Here is a 19,666-nt window from a genome sequence, read left to right on the forward strand (position 1 = left end):
GACTGGAAAAGGAAATCACACGTTTTTATTGGAAAGTGTCAGAGAGCACGTACCCGTCACAATAAAGTATGTAAAGTAGATCACATAATGAAGTTGGAGGTGAATATGACTTGCGACAATGAAGCGAAAGCCTATCCACTGTATTTTTTTTTTTTACCCCTCCGATCTGGCACGTAATAATTTAATGTATCAATCCAAAAATCATATTTCCTCCGAGTCAGAATTCACGCGGGGTGCGAATCGGACTCGCCTTTCCTACCTGCGGATTAAAATGACATTGATATCAGTGGGCGAGAGATTGAGTTCCCTGAATGAAGCAGGAATGTAAAATCCTATCTGCACTGTGCAGTGGAACACAATTAGTTATTTAACAAGCATTTGGAAAAGTGCATTGATGCTCAGATGGATAAGGCTAATGCACAATTTTAATGCAATGGTAAGGCATTTAAATAAGTTGATTAGATTTTTTTTTTTTAGGCTCATGCTACTTCAAAATCCATCCTCACTCCATTGTTGGTCGAAGGAGCGGTGAAGTGTAGCCTGAAGCCAACTTTTGGCTGAGTAATTCAAACCTATGTACACTGAGCTACATCTACATCTGTCACACAAGTATGTAAGATTATGGGATATGCAGCACTGAAATAACACTTTATGTTGAAAAACTACAGCATGACTTCATGTTTCGGATATTGCACAAGTACAAATAGAGTTTCCTTGATGACGTTCAACCCAAATCTAGTTATAATTCTCAAACTGAGATTCAGTGCAGATTTCAAGTCGTATCCACTGATTTCCAAAACGGAAATGGGCTTCACTCTGAGCACCAGAAACATTTAGGAGCCGGGTTATTGCTTCTGTGTTTTGGATAAAGCCTCTCACAGACTGAAAAAGCGGCATCTACAGCTAGAGGTGCAACAGGTCGTACAAGGCTAAGGGTTCAATGCAAAGTGCAAACACTCTAACTTCATATTGACAGGCTGTTACTGAAGCACAGAAATAACCAGTAACCAACAAAAGTCACTTGAGGATGACGCATTACAGCAACGCAGGGCTCAGAGTTGGCGAGGGGGGTGAAGAGGAAGTGATTCACTTACACAGGGAAATACGGGTGCATATTATGGCTAAAAGTAGTAATATCTACACCTTTAACATGTAGCGAATATTAGAATATGATAACATCCCATTCACAGACCTACAAAAGATTTGTGAGCAAAAGAAGTGCTGTCATTTTCCCATTATTGCTATGCTCTTGACACTTTGCAGAATAGAGGTACACTTAAAAAAAAAAAGAAATCTTACTGTAAACATGGAACAAGGCAGAGTTACAGTATCAGACGTGTGAAAAAACAAAATCTGGAAAATATGGAGGCTGAGTGTGAACCGAAAAGCATCAAAGGTAACAGGCAAGGACTCAAATCTCAATGAGTGATTTTGAGACTTTCAGACAGGACAGCTGATCCTGTGTGAAAACATTTTTTTAAGACAACTGAATGACACAGCAGGTCATCTGGCAGGCCTTGATATGATATGTTTTGCTCCATGATAAGAAATATTCTGACTAAAAGGATAAAAACAATGAACAGAGCCGCGTTATCTCTGCCAAACTCCACCCACGAAAGGTAGATAACCGTAAAGACACTTAATCCACAAACTAGCGACAACCTGCAGCACAAGTCGCTTAATGAGGCCACGACATAATATATACAGAACATCTTTGTATCATATTCTACAAACTCTCCTGGCATTAGAATTTTATCTCTCACAACTTTACAAGTAACATTCACAAAACAGGTTTTTTTTATCTACATGCAGGAGCAACCATTCAGCAGTAACTAAACGACAGTGATGTGAGCAGCAGCCTATGACTGTGGAGTCAAATATATATACTTTGTACTTTAAAAGAGGAAAAAGGCTAGGGAGGACAGGTTCAATCTAGCCATGTCACAATTCACGATTCATGCTATATAAGTGAAAGGATCAAATACAGGGGATCGGCTCTGTGGCCTCATACACACCACTCAATGTTGGAAGTGGTCAGTCACTTGACACCAGGTGATGTTTTTGCAGCTTCAAATACAAGTGTAGACAATGAATGACTAGAGCTGCAATAGTTACAGGGGTAATATGCCAGAATTAAAAAGAAAAACAAAAAAATCAGATGACCGTAAAATATCTTTTGATGGACAAAACAAGACAACTGAGTACGTCATCTTGGGCTTTGAGAAACTTTTTTTGACTTCCACTGACCAAACAATTAGTCAAGAACATATTGGTTAGACAGAGTATTTCATCCGGTGCTATCAATCAGTATCAATAGCTGTATCCTGGAAAGCAACAATACAGTAATTGTGATAATGAACAATGTTCTTCACAGCCCAGAAGCTGGACATCTATGAAATACATGATGAGTAAACTGCTTCACACTTCCAACATGCTAGCATGTGCAAGGCCACAGATTACAGTGTTTATGTATACCACCTCCTACGCTACTGTGTGTTTGTTGATGCGCGTGTGTCAGTTGCATCACTTCTCCTGCAGCAGTGCAGGTATGTTGATGTTCCAGCCAATGGCCTGTCGGTCAAAGCCGCAGGTGAACAGGTTGCACGACTGGTTCTCCTCATTCCACGCTGTACAACACACCATCCGTCTGTGTCCCTGCGAGCACATGTTCAAAAAGTTAGTTTCAATAATGCTGATTGACCAGCCATGCACTTCCACTTTGTGTTCCCATTCTTACCATTCTGTTGCTGCGAGGAAGTCTGGCCAGCCTCACTCCGCTCATGTCAAACAGTCGGACCTGTCGATTGTCGTGTGGCAGAGCGATGATCCTCTGGTTGGCAGAGACGCTTATCCTGAAAGATCAGATCACGCTCACTTTGAATCCGATATGTTGTCAGTATTTCACTTTTCACTATTCTAACTGCTGACTTCATATTTTGGGCAATTTGCCCCTAAATAGGAGAAGGGCCTTTTACATTTCTGTAGCCTGAGGATCACTGTCATGATAAACAACTTCTGCAATGCCAACGGATGGCCATTGTAATTTCTTAAAGCTGTCATGGTTCACAAATATTGTTATCAATGGAATTCTCTGAATCCTGCTTATGCAAACTTTGGTAAAAACCTAATTGGGAAGCATTTTCCAAATGTCCAAATCCACATGTCCAAAAAATGCTCCTTAAACCTGTATGATATTGGCATATCCCATGTTATAATCAGAAAATACTACTTTCTGAATTAAGCTAAATTTAGAATATCCAAACAGAACATGTTTAAAGAAAATCCCTTCTTGCAGCAACAAGTGGACCTGCAGATTTTAGCTCTCTTGCTGTCACTACCCTCCTTTGTCACTTACCTGTTCACAGCTGAGTCAGTGCGGATGGTTGCTATGGGCGACCTCATGTTCTTCAAATCCCACACCTTGACGGTGCGATCGTCACTCCCGGAAACCACATTGTCACCCACCGTGAATACTGCCGACGTCACTGTGCTACAAAAGACAGACACACAGACGCACACAAAGGGAATCAAGTTGTTGGACAGAGAATACATACGCTCCCTTCTTCCAGTCTGTTCAAACTGGAGTCACTTTTAGGAGATTGACACTGTACTAGACAACCCCGTTCAGGTACAACGAGGATAGCTGATAGAAAAGATAAGCAAAAGTGCTTCCACTTTTTTCTAATTCCGGTAAATTAAAAACCTTTTAGGAGTGAATACTTATTTTTAACCACACTAATCATCCTCTCCTACAGACGCTGTAATTACTCATACACCTACAAGATGAGACAGATCCGCACATGTGGCACAGTGATATGTTAAGATCAACTTGAGCACTGAGACTACTTGAACCAAGAGAGGAGCTGCCAGGTACAACACCAGAAGTTGAGCACTGTGCGGTTCTTGATTTGTAATGTGACTTCCAATTACAAGCTAACACCTGGAAACAATGAAGAACTGAAATGTAGACAGGATCACACTTGCATACAGGCCAAATCCCTATCACACAAGTATTTGAGGTGTCAAAGCAACTTGAGGGATTGAATGAATTGAAAGGGTTCACACCATCAACGTGAATGAGGTGCTGAGACGCTGTGAAAGACGGTTTCTGCTTTGCTCTTACAAAGTTCTACATCAAGTTTCAGGTACTCATAGTGACTTCATTTCATGATCATATAATATTAGGATAACCACACGAAAAAATATTATATAGTTTCAAATGCAGTGTCACCGGGTTCCAGCAACTAACTGTTGGCGCCAAACTGAAATTCTATTTGGATGTTAATTTTCTATTTTTATTCTTTAACACAATGTGGATTTATTTTAAATCAAATCACAACTTCATGCATCCTGCCACCACCAAAATGCAATTTCCAATGAAGCATTTACCAGCTGACCGCTGAGAAGAACTACACTGTACATTTAGGCAACTACATGATTAAGATAATTAAGTATCCACATATGATTTGTATAAATACCCTATATTATGTTATAATAATCTACATGATACATGCCAGTGTTTTACAAACAGTAAAACAAACAATAAAACACTACCACTAACAGTAAAACCCCATTTGTTTTTTTTTCTGGCTAGTTCTGCCAAACAGCAGCTGGAAATCTTGGTTTTGCTGACCTCCAGTGGTTAAGGTTCTTATCACTGTCAACTTTACTCTTGCACTTCTAAGTCTAATGCGAGTGTAGATGTCAGGTAAATAATGCCCAATACACAATATATTTTACTACATCACATCCTCAGCTATGTTGGGCAGATTGGAGGCAGAGATGTTCTTTATATGCATACAGCATCCCCCTCCTCCCGCGCCCTTTATCCAACCAGCCGTGATGCGCTGCTCCACATGATAGCGCTGAGGTCAGGCTTAGCCATTCATTTAATAGACCTTTAATATTTCCAATCTATTACTGTATGTCAGTCTCTCCTCTGAGGGTTTTTTCCCCTTCTCCCTTTTCTTCCTGTTCATTCAAGTGGGGAAGCTTGAAAAAAAAAAGAAAAGAAAAAAGACGACGCTGATTCTTGATTAAGAATTCCGTGGTGTCACTTCTCTCTCTCACACACACACACACACACACACACACACACACACACACACACACACACACACACTGTCTAGAGTCCACATCTAGATTTTCTTTCTAAAACTGGCTTCCCCCTTAATTCAAATTGACATGGCATTAAGGGCTAATTAGGGGACCAAACTTTGTGCTATTGGAGAGGCCGAGGCTCAAGGAAACTGCTGTATCGTTACAGGCACCTTCTGACATTGCAGGGTACAGCCCACCTGGGAATACAAGAGGTAGAGAGAGACAGAGGGAGGCAAAGATAGGAGTTGTGCTAGGTGGGAGGTGTGTGGGGAGTGTAATCAGACAAGGTAATTGATTAAAAGGTTGATTAAGGTTAAAGGGTTTTCAGAATGGGTGGTGAGGAGGGAGGGGAGTATTCAGTGGTACTTAATGGCATCTCTGCAGTGTGTCTGACAGCCAAGGTCAAGACTCGCAGTGAATGGTAGACTTGGGGAGTTTGCAAGGAAGAGGGGGATCATGGGACATCTCTGCAGCCAGAGACGTTAATGTGAGCTGAATGTTACACCAAACGTAAAGCCAAAAGGTCCTATAGAACCATAAAGGGTTATGAGTGATTTTAAGATTACAGAAACTGTTAAGATGAGGCACTCAGGAGGAGACAAAGTACCTCTGTATGTTTTCCATCCCCAAACTTTTTGACTAACAGCCAACACTGAGGTCATACTAGAGTGCGAGTCTTACTGTCTGTCAGTCACAACTACAGCATCAGCCACCTCAATGAAAAAAAACTTTAATAAAAAAAAAACTTTAATAAAAGCGACTATTCAAATTTTGTGCAATTATGGCTTCAAATCGCCCTGTCTTTGTTGAGATGAAAGCTCTTTAAAGTCAGTTTTACACTCTTCGAGTGAAAATAATCACTCTAACATCCACAGCTCATTGCCTCACAGCAGTGTATGAATTTCAGGCTGCTTTCACACAGTAATCAAATTAATGAATACTGCTATCTTTAGTTAGCCCGGCGATGATGTCTAATTTCTTATCGTTTGTGGATTGCAAGAGTAAATATCAGATGTGAGGTGGGTGAAATGATGTGGCCAGACAGGAGAATGTATTTGTACAATTGTTCGTAATTCAGTAAATCCTCTGTATTAAGACATTTGTTCTGTCATGTTATGAAAGTTAAGTGTGACATGAAATGTAGGACATGTAAGAATATGAGAAAGATATAAGAAACTGTATACTGCTGACTATTATATAAGAAGTTACTGTCCAAATATCCAAAAATGGGTCTACTGACAATGCAAAACAAAAAGGACCTACAGGCAGCGACCAAGAATCACCAGACTAGGACTGTTGTTTGCCTTCGAAGATGCAATTCTTATGAATTCTAGCTTATAACATTTAAAATGAACTAAAATAACTGACCTCTGGCCTATCTTGTCTTGTTAAATTTTGTACATCAAGAGACAATACTCAAACAGTAGAGCTCAGGCAGAGTCAGCTAATAGGACTGCTAGCTGCATGGCCAACTGAGCTAACTAACTGACGGCAGCTATAGCTGGCAGCAGTTAGCAGTAACTTTGGTTATATGATGCTCCCTATTTGCTTGGGGCATGAATTTGACAGGTGGTGAATTCTCACATGTTGCACCTTTAATGTCTTATAGCCACACAAACTGAAGTATGTATTCTGCCACTGTGGTTTTGATCCTCATCCTCCCACCTAATGAGTGTGTACTGATTGATGTGTGAATTTATGAAAATCTCAAGGAAAACTACAATGTACTCATTGTAAGTGGATGACAGCATAAGCCGAATGCCTAAAAGGGAAAATGTAAATGAAACAATTCAGGTAGAGACGACTAAGAGGTTTTGGAGCACTTTGTTATTTTGCCATGCTGCAGCAAACCTGACAGTCGCTGAGAACCTGCTAAGTGCTGGTGTATTCCTCCAGAGACAGGATGTCAAATCTGCACAGAGACACCCCCCAACACACTCACACTCACTCTCACACACACACACACACACACACACGAGCATTTCTATCAACTGCAATCAAATGTCTACGAAAGTCGTCGATGGCAGGAGAGACAAACGTTACATGGCATTCGTTTTGTAGAGCAAGTCTGCTGTCACTTCTTGTTTGCGCTCTGTCTTTTTGTTAGCTCACGTGCAGTTGTCATTACTCTGCAATTATGGCGGGGTGGTGGGATCGAGGGTGTATGCTGCACTTTTAGCTGCCGCGGTTCACTGTCAGGAAGTGTTAGCTGTAATTGCCAGTGAAGACGGTGGAAACGAGAGGCTGCCTCCCCTCCAGCTCTCAACCTCTTCTGCCTATTAAACCATTCACACTCCCCTCTTCTTTGCTAGTTCCACAGGAGGAATGCAGAGATTATGCCATTTATGCCACGCCATTACACCACATTGGAGATTCTGGAAAATTAGCTGGAAATGGCAATCTGCTATTGTTGTAGGGTCGGGTTAAAACAAAAATTGTTCACAAACTGGAAAATGGAAAAACCATGGGGATGAGTAAACTATGTATTTGGTGATTGTTCAAGCAACCTTTTACATCCAAACAAATACACACTTCTAGAGAATTCATTCAGAAAATATTTGGTAGATTATGACACTAAGCAGTGTATGAAGGGCTGTTTTACTGTTAAACAGTATGTTTATAGCAGGATCACTGCCACTGAAAAAGATGATTATTCAATTAACCACTGAGACGATCAAGACAAAAGCTAGCTGCAGTCATTGCAACTACTTGACAGTAAAAATTTCATTTTAAGCAAACAATACCAAAACTTACAGCAGTTCCAAGTTCCCAAATCTGTGAAAATGTACTGCTTTACCTTTTCTTTAATTATAGCAAACAAAATATTCTTGGGAAGTTAGGCTCAAAGACATCCTAAGGCATCATGCAGGACTGTGTTATATATTATAAAAAAATAATAATCAGTAGATTACTTGATAATAAACATAATTCTTAGTTGCAGCCCCAGACGTACAAGCTGCCGATAAACAACAAGCCAGTTCAAGTTTGGTTCCTCATTATTACCAGCCCACTCTCACAGCACTTGATATGACAAGAGGCAGCGCTACTCTTACTCACGAACACTGCTGCTAAACAGTAGTTTCTTCAGCCTTTATTCTCACAGTATTTTTTTAATCTGTTTTAAGAATAGGAGACAGTCTGCGTTGGTAGCCGCTTTTAATGCACCACTGAGGGACAAGTAAGTTTTCACTCTAAAGACTATCGATGGCCTTCTGGGAAGGACAGAAGAATGGAGGGAAGGAAAGGAGGAGGGCTGTCGTTAACTGTGGAACACTGGTGCTTAATCTCATTACAACAATTGTCTATGGGAGAGAATTAGAGTGGGATCTGCAGGAATTATACATGTTGGGGTCGTACATAATGAGCTCTATGTAATCCCCCCACTTGCAATCAAAGGCTGCCAGAGAGTACCAGCCAGCCAGCACACACATGTCGACATCCACATAAACACACACACATACACACACACACACACACACACACACACACACACACACACACACACACACACACTCTTCTTGCGCCTTTAAAAAGGGCTGCCATTGAAAGCCAGACAGTCATCGTTTTGAAATGAGCGTCTGCAATTGAGTGTTAACAGCGAGCGAAGTGCCAAATTACACAGAGTGGGGGATTAACGCAGAAACGGACAGATAAATGAACAGGAGAGCGAGGGAGAGAGTGAGGTAGGGAGAGGAGGAGAGGGGAGAAAGAGAAGCAAACCGTCGAAGTGAGGAGAAGTGCTCAGTAATGAATGAGAGGCAAGTGGAGGATTTGGCTTAGAGCAAAAGGGTCTGTAAATTAATGTGGTACTGTAAAAGGAAAAAGGGGAAAAAAAGAAAGTGCTGGATTGATTCACACTAGACTAGACTAGAGAGATGTTACAGCACCACCCTCTGGGCAAAATAACGACTAGAGCAAATAGCCACTACTTGTGCTGTGAAAACTTTTAAGTATCATTGACTAATGGTTAACTGAGGGTTGAACAGTGTGTGTGGGTGTTGGAAAGACTCACTCAGTGTGTCCCTGAAAGACGTTGACAGAGTGGATGGACGGGTCTCTGAAGTCCCACAGTCTAAAGGTGGTGTCTCTGGATGAAGTGACCACCAGGCGCTGGGTAGGGTGTGTGCAGCAGTGGGTCAGCTCCTGGTCATGTCCTGCACACAGAATCACAATAGTAAACACAGTGAACCCTATGGTTTTTATGTCATTAAAGGCGCCATTTTGTAGAAAGTTAATCCACGGAGAAATGCACACAGCCCACATTTAGAAACTGTGCATTTAAATGGTCGTGGTGTCATCAGACGAAGTCATACCCTGGGTATGCAGACCTGTTGTTAAAAAAAACGGTAGAGGTGATAAGGAAACACGGTGGGCAGAACCTGCTCAGGCCTGTGAGAACTGACCTATCAGAGTAGACTTTTCTGCTTTGACTGAGAAAAGAGCTCATGCTGAGCCTTCAGACTGAGGGTAAATGGAGGGGCTGCAACAATGGAAAGCATTAGAAAATAATGCACAAATTAAAGCTCAAAACAATGTTCAAGTACACATCCAAAATAAAAGTATGAACCTGAAAGGTCTATGTATTAAACAGGTTCACGTAAAAACCTGAAAATAAAAAATCTCTACCAGAAGATGAAGACAACAGACACCGTACTGCAATATACCATAACGTATCAGCCAGTTTACCCACCAGTGAGTGCATGAACCAGTTCAGATGTTTCCACCTCATACAGGTTGGCAGCACGGTCCCAGGAAGCTGTCACCACTTGGCGACCCCCCACCAACCAATCAGCTGCAATCACTACACCTTGGTGGCTCTTCAGGGTTGCTGTGGGGACCCGGACAGTGGGTACCTCACACGGCCCTTCGCCATCCACCTCCCCTTCTTCTCTGTCTGACGAGTCCTGGTCGTCATCACATGGAGCCTGTGGAGGCACAATCAGAGGCACACAGTAGTTCAGCCAATGTACATACATCATATTCCAAGATATTCAAGCACAAAACAGTACAAAGCTACTCACACTGACATCTGGTGGTGGCTGCGGTGCAGGAAGCTGCACCATGTAGCGCCAGATGTGTGATGTCTGGTCCCCAGAGGCTGTGGAAACATAAGTACACATCAGCAAACACAACACATTCATGTCTACATACTAATAGTCATTAAAATAACCAAAATATTGAATATTAAAGGGGAATTCAAAAGTTTTTTGACCTGGGCCCTATATTTAGATGTTTTTGTGTTTAGATGATTCATACTTACCAACAGTTTTGGAATTGCTCCAGTAGATCACCTCAGCTGGCAGCTGCAACACAGCTGCAATGGCTGCAACAAAGTCCTTTGGGGCAAGCTACAACTGTCAAAGTTGCGTCCACGAAAAGTGTGTTTGCCACTGACAGGCTAAGATTGTTATTGTGTCTGACAACATTACAAATATGGTTCTGACAGAATTAGATCTTCTGTTTAAGAGTAAGTAACCAGATGCACAAGTCTCATTCAAGGAAAAGTCTCCCGAGGTGATTTGTTACATTTCATCTAGATTGTCAAAATCAGTTGTTTTCACTTGTTTTTCTTCTAGGTAAAGTCCAAACTGCTCTCCCCAACTCTTTCCACTGTTGTCTTCCTGCACCAATTCACCTCTGGTGAGATTTCAGAGAAAGATGTCTCCTTGAATGAGACTTGTGTTTCTTGTTACAAAACTGATCTCATAACTGTTGTCAGGCACTGAGGACAACAATCTCAGAAACAAGCACTTAACTTTGACGTTGACTTTGGTATTCAGGAGTTGCCCCAATGGATTTTGTTGATGCATTCTACTGGTTTGATTCCAAAACTTTTGGTAAGAATGATTTTATATTTTATATATATATATATATATATATATATATATATATATATATATATATATATATATATATATATATATATATATATATATATATATATATATATATATATATATCTCTCTCTCAACAAAACAAAATAAACACACATGCATTCAAATACATACCTGTGAGGGCCATCTGCTCTGTGGGGTGGAACTTGATGGAGTTGACTGTGGACCAGGGAACAAAAATGAAATGATGTTATATCTAATTGGGATGACAGAACTTGGGATGACAGAACTTGCTCCATATATGTCATCCATTTAGGTCCAACTGATTCATTTAAAAAACAATAACCATTTTTAACCTTAATATACAAAGTATGAATGCTGTACATACCAATCTCATAATATACTCTGAAGTGTCTGCATGATTGTAGACAAATAAAGATATTTAAGTCTGTTATGAACCATTACCTGATCCTGCATGGCCCGCATACCTCAGCAGACATTTCCCAGTCTCTATACTCCACAGCAGAGCTGAGTGATCTGTGAGAGGACAGCAGGGATAGACAGCATGAAGCCATTCACATTATCTCTAGTAATCAGGAAATTATGTTATATTGTAAATTACTGTATTTAAACAGTGGGCTATCTGGTTAGATTTAGTCTGAAATTTTTTGTGGACCCCTTAATGGTGAGTTTGTGTACAGAAGGATATAAGCAAACACAGTGAGCAGCTTACTGAAGTTTATTGTGATGGCAGATGATGGAAATCATGTTTAATAACACTGTAAAGCTATTAAAGTTGGGTCCTTTTTGAGAATTACTTTTGACAATTTTTAATTGCCATCAATCATCTAAACTGTGCTTACAGTTTTTGCTAATTGCACCAATTACTTTGACAGTGATATGATATAAATATCGCAAGCTACCCCTTTAGCATGGACTAATCCTTCTTATTGAAAACCTCCTCGCAGCATGTAGGCTGTGGATGGAACAATGCTGCACTCAATGACATGATTAATTAATTAGAAAAGTGACTTGGTGTACCTGCGGAGGCTGTGCCCAGGACCACTGGCTGAGTCCGGGTGACACTGAGGTCCCATATGCCATCTCGGTGGCCCACGTACTCCTTGAGCAGCTGGCATAAAGCCCGGGACCCTGTGGTGGCTTTAAAACTGGACACAATCTGAGCAGGGAGGAGAGGAGGATGTGATGGAGAAACAAGTAATGCAGAAAGTGTTCTGAATGAAACATAGTTTTCCTTAAATTAAAGGCCAAGTAATATCAAAATAACTACAGTACAATTTTTTAGAACTGATGGGCAAGCGGAATACTTTACACGGCCTTATATGAAAGAGTGACAGAAACAACTGAACCTACTGGGTTTATTTACTAAGAGACAAAATGATTAGTTATACAGTTGGTCTGTGATAATAAATGAACAGATGAGGCAGCTTTCTGTGGGATTAACTGTCTGACTTTTTGGAATCATGAAATTGGCTCACTTTTGACTGCATGGCTAACTTTACTTCAGAACATCAGATCAAAACCTGCTGACAGCCTTACAGCTCTTTGGAAAAAAAAAGAGTTATTGTTCCTGCAAGACCCTGACGGAGATATAAGGTTAAAATTAATAAGTGAGAATTAATACAAAGCTGAAGAGATATTTTTATGGATCAGTAGAATAATTTTGCAGAGAGATGGTTTACCACAGAATAATGAATAGCAATTACAGCTGCAGATGAATTATTTGTTCAAACTGTTAATTGGCCCACCTCATTATAAATGCAACATTTCGACATGATCAACTTATTATTCATTTCTCTTCCTGGGCCATTTTTACACCGACTATGTGAACTTCTCCTCTCTGTTTTGACAGCAGGAAAAGCTTTCACATATTCATACATTTATTCAAAATGTGATAAATGCAAAAGAAATGCATGGACGGATGATTTGTGTATATTTCATTGTGAACCTTGGGGGATTTTTCCACACTAGATAGCTGAGTTTGTTAAACATATTGAAAAGCATACAAAACAATCACTTGATATCCTTAACATGATATTGTCATATTCTTATACTATGGTTATATTATGGTTGTTTGTAGTTGTTTCAGTTCTACTCCTATCATTAAAGTGACATGACGTCACCCATTCAAATGCGATATTTGATTTTGTTGCCTCAGTTTTGGAATGAAGGTTGTGGCCATCTTGGTTTTTGGATCTGACTGAGAACCCAGGGACACTCTGTGACAGCCACTTGTCTATCACAAGTTAGCCACACCCTAAACCAAACATGCTTCATCATCTATTTGACTCTAACAGGCACCATTATTTACTGAAGAGGACTTGGAACATGCAATTGACTCCATAAAGTCATAAGAAAACTGTTTACCGTGGCAATAAATCAAGTAAGAAGTAGGGTCATTTTCTCATTAACTTGCATACATTTGGACATCTTTTTGCAACCCATACAATCTCCCCCTGCTGGCCAATAGACAGAATGCAGATTCAAGCCACTTTCCATACCTGGAAGCTGTCATGCAGGCCCTTGAAAGGTAACGTGTGTGTGTGTGTGTGTGTGTGTGTGTGTGTGTGTGTGTGTGTGTGTGTGTGTTTATAGAGGATGATTATCAAACTGCCAAAAGGTTTGTGGTTTAAAATTACACCAAATGTGTGTCACTGAAGACTTTATGTGAAGACTGTCCGGGTCAGTCAAGTTGTATGCCAATTCAAGTATCGCTGTGGCAAGGATAGATTGCCACCGTGCACTGACATGTGTGGTGCACCTCTAAAAATATCTACAGGTCTGGTTACATATGGTCTTTAGTCACTGCAGGCATCCAGATGTTCAAATTAAAGGATGAATCATAGTTTCAATTGTCAGAAAGTGATCACAACCTGTACTGAACATGCTGCTGCAGGCAGACGGCTGACCAGAGCAATGAGCTGAGATCATTGGTAGTAATTAGACGCAGCGGCAAAGCATCTGGTTCCCCCTTGTCAGACTGTGTTAATGTATGTTTGCATTCTGTCCGCTGTGTATACATTCACTTAACAGTAAAATATTAACTTATTTGTTTCATGTCACCAAACCACAATAAGCTGCGAGCATCATGAAGAATAGCCCATTCCAGTCAAGGTAATCTGAGAATGAAGTTAGTGCAGATCATTAGTTTCCAGAGTCCCGTCAGCCTTAATACAGTTAGTTTTGGCCACGACTCTTAGCCAGCTGGCATGTTAGCTGTATATTATATAGCAGCTAGTTCTGTCAGGAGGTTAATCTGAGAAGTCCTCCCTTGATCCTGTGTATCCTCTTTTTCAATATTCAATTCAGAAGAGGAATTTGTGTACCACTCTTCATCTAGCTCAGACTTTGGCTGCGTTCATATTGTTTCTCTGCCTTGAAGACATGCTATGTCAAGCTCTGTCAAAGGAAATTTTTAGGGTAAAGCTGAAACTACGAGAATGGAGATGAGAAGTTGAAAAATATACCAAATCACAAATAAAGAATTTGGACAGCTAACAGACAACTTTTCCCTCCTGGCGCTTCCTATTGGTATTATTGTATGGATCATGAGTTAACCTTTCTTTTCCAGGGTGATCTGAGTGGCAGACAAAATTGTAAAGCGATAGCAAGGTTTTAAGGGAACCAAAGTAAACAAACACTGTGCATTCAGCATTAACTTTATAATCATATGCTGAAGCAGAAAACTTGGCCACTGCATGTTTAAGATGCACTTTGAGTCATTTGCAACGGTGCACCAAAATCATTATTCACGCTTTAGTTTTCACTCAAATGTGCAAACGAAATCCCACATTCCACATTTTGGGAAAGCCAGCGGCTTGTTAGCTTAGTAATAACACTGGAAATGTACATGATATATCTTGTTTGAGTTATGTGTACAATTAAAAACCTATTTGCTGTTTTATGGAAGTTACACTGTATGCTAAACTATTTCTTGCCAGGGAGTAGTTGCAGGCAAGTAGCAGAGACACCAATTGGTTGGTTCTGAACAGGAAACAGTCTGGCACACTTCAGTTTTTGTATGGATTAATAATTTGTTAGGAGGTTGGCCTAATTGTGAAATATGCCATTAAAGATGTACTATTAAATTATGCAAGCACTCTATAGGTTATACAGTTAGCATGCTCGTAATGTTAGCTACATATGCTGTCACTTTATCACATTGATCAACCAGTTAGCTTATTCATTCTTATGCTAACTTCCTGTGGCACAAAAGTGCGTACGTTCTGTTAAAAAGCTACCACCAAAGTGAACATTTTTAAACACAAAACTACATTGAAACAAGGCGTAATCAAGCTGATACAACATGATAATCTGTGATCTTTAGCAGTGCTGGTGGGCAGATTTTTTTCTTACGTTTAATAGAGCCAGGGTAGCTGCTTAACCCTGTTTCCAGTCTTTATGCTAAACTAAGATAAGCTGAGTGACTAGTTACATTACCTTCCCATTTAGCATAAACGTCAAAGCTGAATCAATAACTAACTCTTGGCAAGAAAGCAAATGAACATATTCATTTAGCTGTTCAAAGAGGCCTTTTTTTTACCAAATGCTGCTAAGTTTGAGGCCAGTGTGTCTAAACTGGACCATTCTGACTCCTGACAAACTCCTCTTGTAATGTGGGACAAACTTGTATAATTCCATGTCAGTTATTTGTTTTGAGATCTTGACAATTGACACTTACATATCATCTTGACACAGCTGGTAGAGAGGGACTCAAGTTTTTTGAAGGTGCTGCTTCATTGGTGGAAGATTTAGAGTAATACATCATGGCCTCCTAGTATTAAGTTAATCTATTTGAGAAACTCTGCAAATGTATTTTGCTTTTTTTGTTCGTTTGTTTTTTAAACAATTGCAGCCATTCACCCAAGTGACTCGCAACCGGGTGCAGAGCAGAGAAGAGATGAGGAGTCAAGGTCAGACTGCCGTTAAAAACAGACTCAGCCCACAGCTGCCCCCACAATGCTTAGTGACAAACAGAGCATTCAGGAAGTTACCCATGAATCTCCTCCCCACAACTCCCATGTGGCCACACTGAAGTTGCGAGGTCCACCTATTTTGCCGTGGAAAGTGTACAACCGCTACATGGCCAAGAGATTAAAAAGGAACAGGTCAAAGGAAATATCATTTTGTGATAAATGCTCAAAATCAAGTTTCCTTTACCCCTATAAGTCTAAACATGAGAACTTAACAGGAATGAGTTTAGGTCACAATTCATTTTGTTTACTCACTCTTTACATATCATGACCTCACTCACTCAGCAACAAAGGGGCTTTTGATAGTCTGTTAACATAATCCCAACACAGAACAGGCTAACGTATCTGAAGCCACATACCTTGCTGGTAGAGGCTTTGTAGGTTGTCTTCAGCTTCTGTGACAGTTGACTGGTGCTGTGGCTGGCTGTGTGATGGAGAGACAAAGCAAACTGTATGAAATTTTCCATTGAGGGACAAACTCATTGATTGGTTTCACTGCTACACTAATGGTCTTATCAAGTGTCACTGCAAATGCGCACACTTCAACAATAACAAAAATACTACAAAGGCATGGGTCGTTCAGTACCAGGCCGTGAAAACCCAGAGGGCCGGCTGATACAATTGCCACTTTTGTGCTGTATTGTGTTTTGTCATTTATTTACCAGGAAATGTCAACTTTTTCACACATCACAAGGCCTGTCTGGTCCAAAAAGGTTAGGAACCTGTGCTCTAGACTAGCATGGCCATTGTCAGGTATGTAGGTTTGTAGTTTGCAGTACATGTATCACATTTTGACAGTTAAAATTGGGTATTTAAATGTGAAGTCATATTTTTTCTGGACATAATTCCTGTCAACATATGTGATTTTAAATACAATGCAATTATTAAAATTTAACTTCCTGTTGACACATGAAATTCATTTCATAAAAGAGCAAAAGGGATAGCCCAAGTCGGCTTACCTAGAGCATTCTGCAGAGGTTTTTTTCTTGTTTTGTTAACTGCCGTTGTTTTAACTGTTTTTATTTAGTTGACCCTCATCATAAGTTAATTATGTGTTCTTCTGTGGCTACATTTTGTACTGATGTCTGAGGTTTTTTGAACAATCAGTTCTTAACCCTGGCTTGAATTGAATCTCATCAGCTCTGATGTGGCTTTATGAAAAAGTTTAATTCTGCTGGGCTCATTCTAGACAGCCACAATGATTACTCAATTAATCAACAAGTCGATCGAAAGAAAATAAGTTGACTATTTCGATAAACGATTAATTGTTTCTCATTTTTCAGGCAAATAATTGTTGGTTCCAGCTTCTTAAATGTGAGGATTTGCTGCTTTTCTTTCTTCTTAATGATGGTAAATGAAGAGTCTTTTAGATGTGGACCGTTGGTTGGACAAAAGTAGAAATCTAAAGATGTCACTTGAGCTCTGGGGAAATTGTGATTAATTTTTTTTGACAATTTATATTTTAATCAAGTGTTTAATTAAGGATGAAAGTAAGTGTTTGTTGCAGTCCTATTTACAATAAGCCCTGCTTTCCTGAGCTAACTTGATGAAACATCCCTGTAATGCAATCTGGTTCTGAACAAAGATCTAAGTCCAATTTAAACAGAGGACAAATTACTTGACATCAGTGAAATGTTGTTAAAGAGAACATCTTACCACTTTTTGTCTCAAGTCTCTTGCCAAAAATCATTTGAAACTAAGTTCAAGATTATCAAATATGGTGGGGTTGGAAATGCTGTCTATTGTAATCAACTTAGTGCACAATGTTAACGCAGACCAGCTTGTGAGGATTTTTCTTTTTCCATAGATATATAGACATTTTTTTTAATTGATGGATCAGGAAAATATATAGTGTGGTATCTGTATATAATATGAATCATATACAGGAAACACTTCAGGGGACTTTTTTTCTTTAGCTTTTAACAATGTATTGTTTGTATTGACTTGTTTACCTGGCTAAAGAGCTGAAACTATGCAATTTACAGGGAATATTTTACAGCTACCATGTAATGAAATCAAAATCAATCCCATTAACATTTTCCATTTAAATGTTCAAAGAAGCAGAAGCATCTGTGAACTGTACTGAAATGTCCAACAGATTATGAAGGAAACACTGTACCTTTTGTTTTCAGAGCTGCCTTGGTGGGGTCTCCTCCTTCAACAGTCTGTCCATCTCCGGTCAGACGCTCATTCAGAGAGTCGATTTCCCGGCGTACTGTAATGTTAGCACAGTGACAAGCATACAATGGTTGGTCAGTCAACACGTGAAGATCAATACAGTCAGGTATGTGCCCATAAAATCTAAATACATCACTCACATTCGATGTTTTCAATGTAGAGATTTTCAAACTCCCGTTCAATCTGGCCGAAAAGGTCGAGAAGATTGTTCCGTAAGGACAGGGGCAGCTTGGAGTCCTGGACACAGACACAAGCAAATAATAATACAATAAACAAACCTGACAATAAGATAACATTTAGGTTTATAACTTGAGAAATCAAGCTGCTGTGGGAAGCAAGAGTGACAAAGTGCCCTCACTCCAGATCCTCGCAAACATGACAGTCTCTTTTTAATTATAAAGTGATCGATACAGTCAGTGGTTCTTAAAAATCTGAATGCTAACCAAATTAAATTGGTTAAATATGCTGATTGGCACAAACACAATTTTAAAATGACAAACAAGTATCTTATACCACAGAGACATTTGGGTGACTCATTAAATACACACACACCACTTAAACAAATTAAAAGCAACTCTCTTATCTCCTGTCAAACACAGCCTGTATGTTTGCCTGATTAAATCACCCACCAATTGTATGAAAACTTTATGCTACGCCACATTTTGGGCTACATAACAAGAAACTACTGACCAACCACACAACAGTCAGGGTCCAACCAGTCAAACTCATTTCAACTGACTGTCTTACCTCCATGTTGAACTCCTAGAAGCGACCACCAGTCTACACCCAACTAGAATGCACCGAGAAGTAAAAGGCTGCCATGAAAACAATGTGTTTAGAAAGGCTGCATTTGACAGCCCGCCTCAAGAGCTGCTGCTCATTTCTCTAGACATCCGAAAGACCAGGAAACCAAACACTTCACTGTCTGTCACTCCTTCTCCTGGCGCCAGCTCAAAACCGATAGTTCGCCACAGTGACGTTCACCGCCTGACCGTTCTGTCAGCGGCGCATGTCAACACACTTTTTAAATTAGCAAACAACAGGCAGCCCTTATGAATTCAAAGCTGCTTAGTTCTGGCACTAAAACCAGCAGTGCATGCAGGCTAATAATGACAGCATTGAAAGTGCAGAAGAAAACGCATTCTGTGTTTTATGTATGGCTTTGTAAAGCTGCCTGGGCGTGCAGTGCCGTGGGGGGGTAGACCAGGTACATGAACAGAGCCAGCATGTCTTGCCAATACACAAAAAGGGCTGCTGAAAAGACTAATCAGACCTTGACAAGCGACCCATATTAAAACTTGATGAGACAACAGACAAGTGCAAGCTGAGCTCTAGTTTTAGTGGTTGATGATCCAAGGACATTGTCCAGCAGAGAAAGTAAATGCTAAATGACTGCCATGGCCAAAACTAAGTCTGGGAAATACTGATAGAACCAAGCATCATATTATTTCAGACCGAATACACTGACCCAATATCTGGATCATGACAAAGGCACAGTTTTTACTTTCAATCTGCCACAACAGACACACATGATTATACAAACTAAAACACTTGATCGTC

The 19,666-nt window shown here is 40.1% G+C and overlaps 1 protein-coding gene across 3 annotated transcripts in view; it reads right to left on the reverse strand.

Annotated features, from left to right (window-relative positions):
• LOC119008292 (WD repeat-containing protein 37-like) overlaps positions 1-19,666 on the reverse strand; it is a 22,256-nt gene continuing 2,590 nt past the window's right edge. For all 3 annotated transcript variants that reach the window (XM_037078389.1, XM_037078390.1, XM_037078391.1), the window contains exons 3-14: positions 18,247-18,343; positions 18,048-18,143; positions 16,288-16,352; positions 11,976-12,114; positions 11,400-11,471; positions 11,109-11,153; positions 10,122-10,198; positions 9,791-10,025; positions 9,113-9,254; positions 3,356-3,490; positions 2,738-2,852; positions 1-2,655 (exon numbers count right to left, since the gene is read on the reverse strand). In XM_037078389.1, coding sequence (XP_036934284.1) covers positions 2,524-2,655; positions 2,738-2,852; positions 3,356-3,490; positions 9,113-9,254; positions 9,791-10,025; positions 10,122-10,198; positions 11,109-11,153; positions 11,400-11,471; positions 11,976-12,114; positions 16,288-16,352; positions 18,048-18,143; positions 18,247-18,343 — 1,350 coding nt within the window. In that variant the 3' untranslated portion in view covers positions 1-2,523. The remainder of the gene's footprint in view (positions 2,656-2,737; positions 2,853-3,355; positions 3,491-9,112; positions 9,255-9,790; positions 10,026-10,121; positions 10,199-11,108; positions 11,154-11,399; positions 11,472-11,975; positions 12,115-16,287; positions 16,353-18,047; positions 18,144-18,246; positions 18,344-19,666) is intronic.

This window comes from Acanthopagrus latus, chromosome 19 (genome assembly GCF_904848185.1).
Source record: "Acanthopagrus latus isolate v.2019 chromosome 19, fAcaLat1.1, whole genome shotgun sequence".
In the NCBI taxonomy this organism is placed as follows: Eukaryota; Metazoa; Chordata; class Actinopteri; order Spariformes; family Sparidae; genus Acanthopagrus; species Acanthopagrus latus.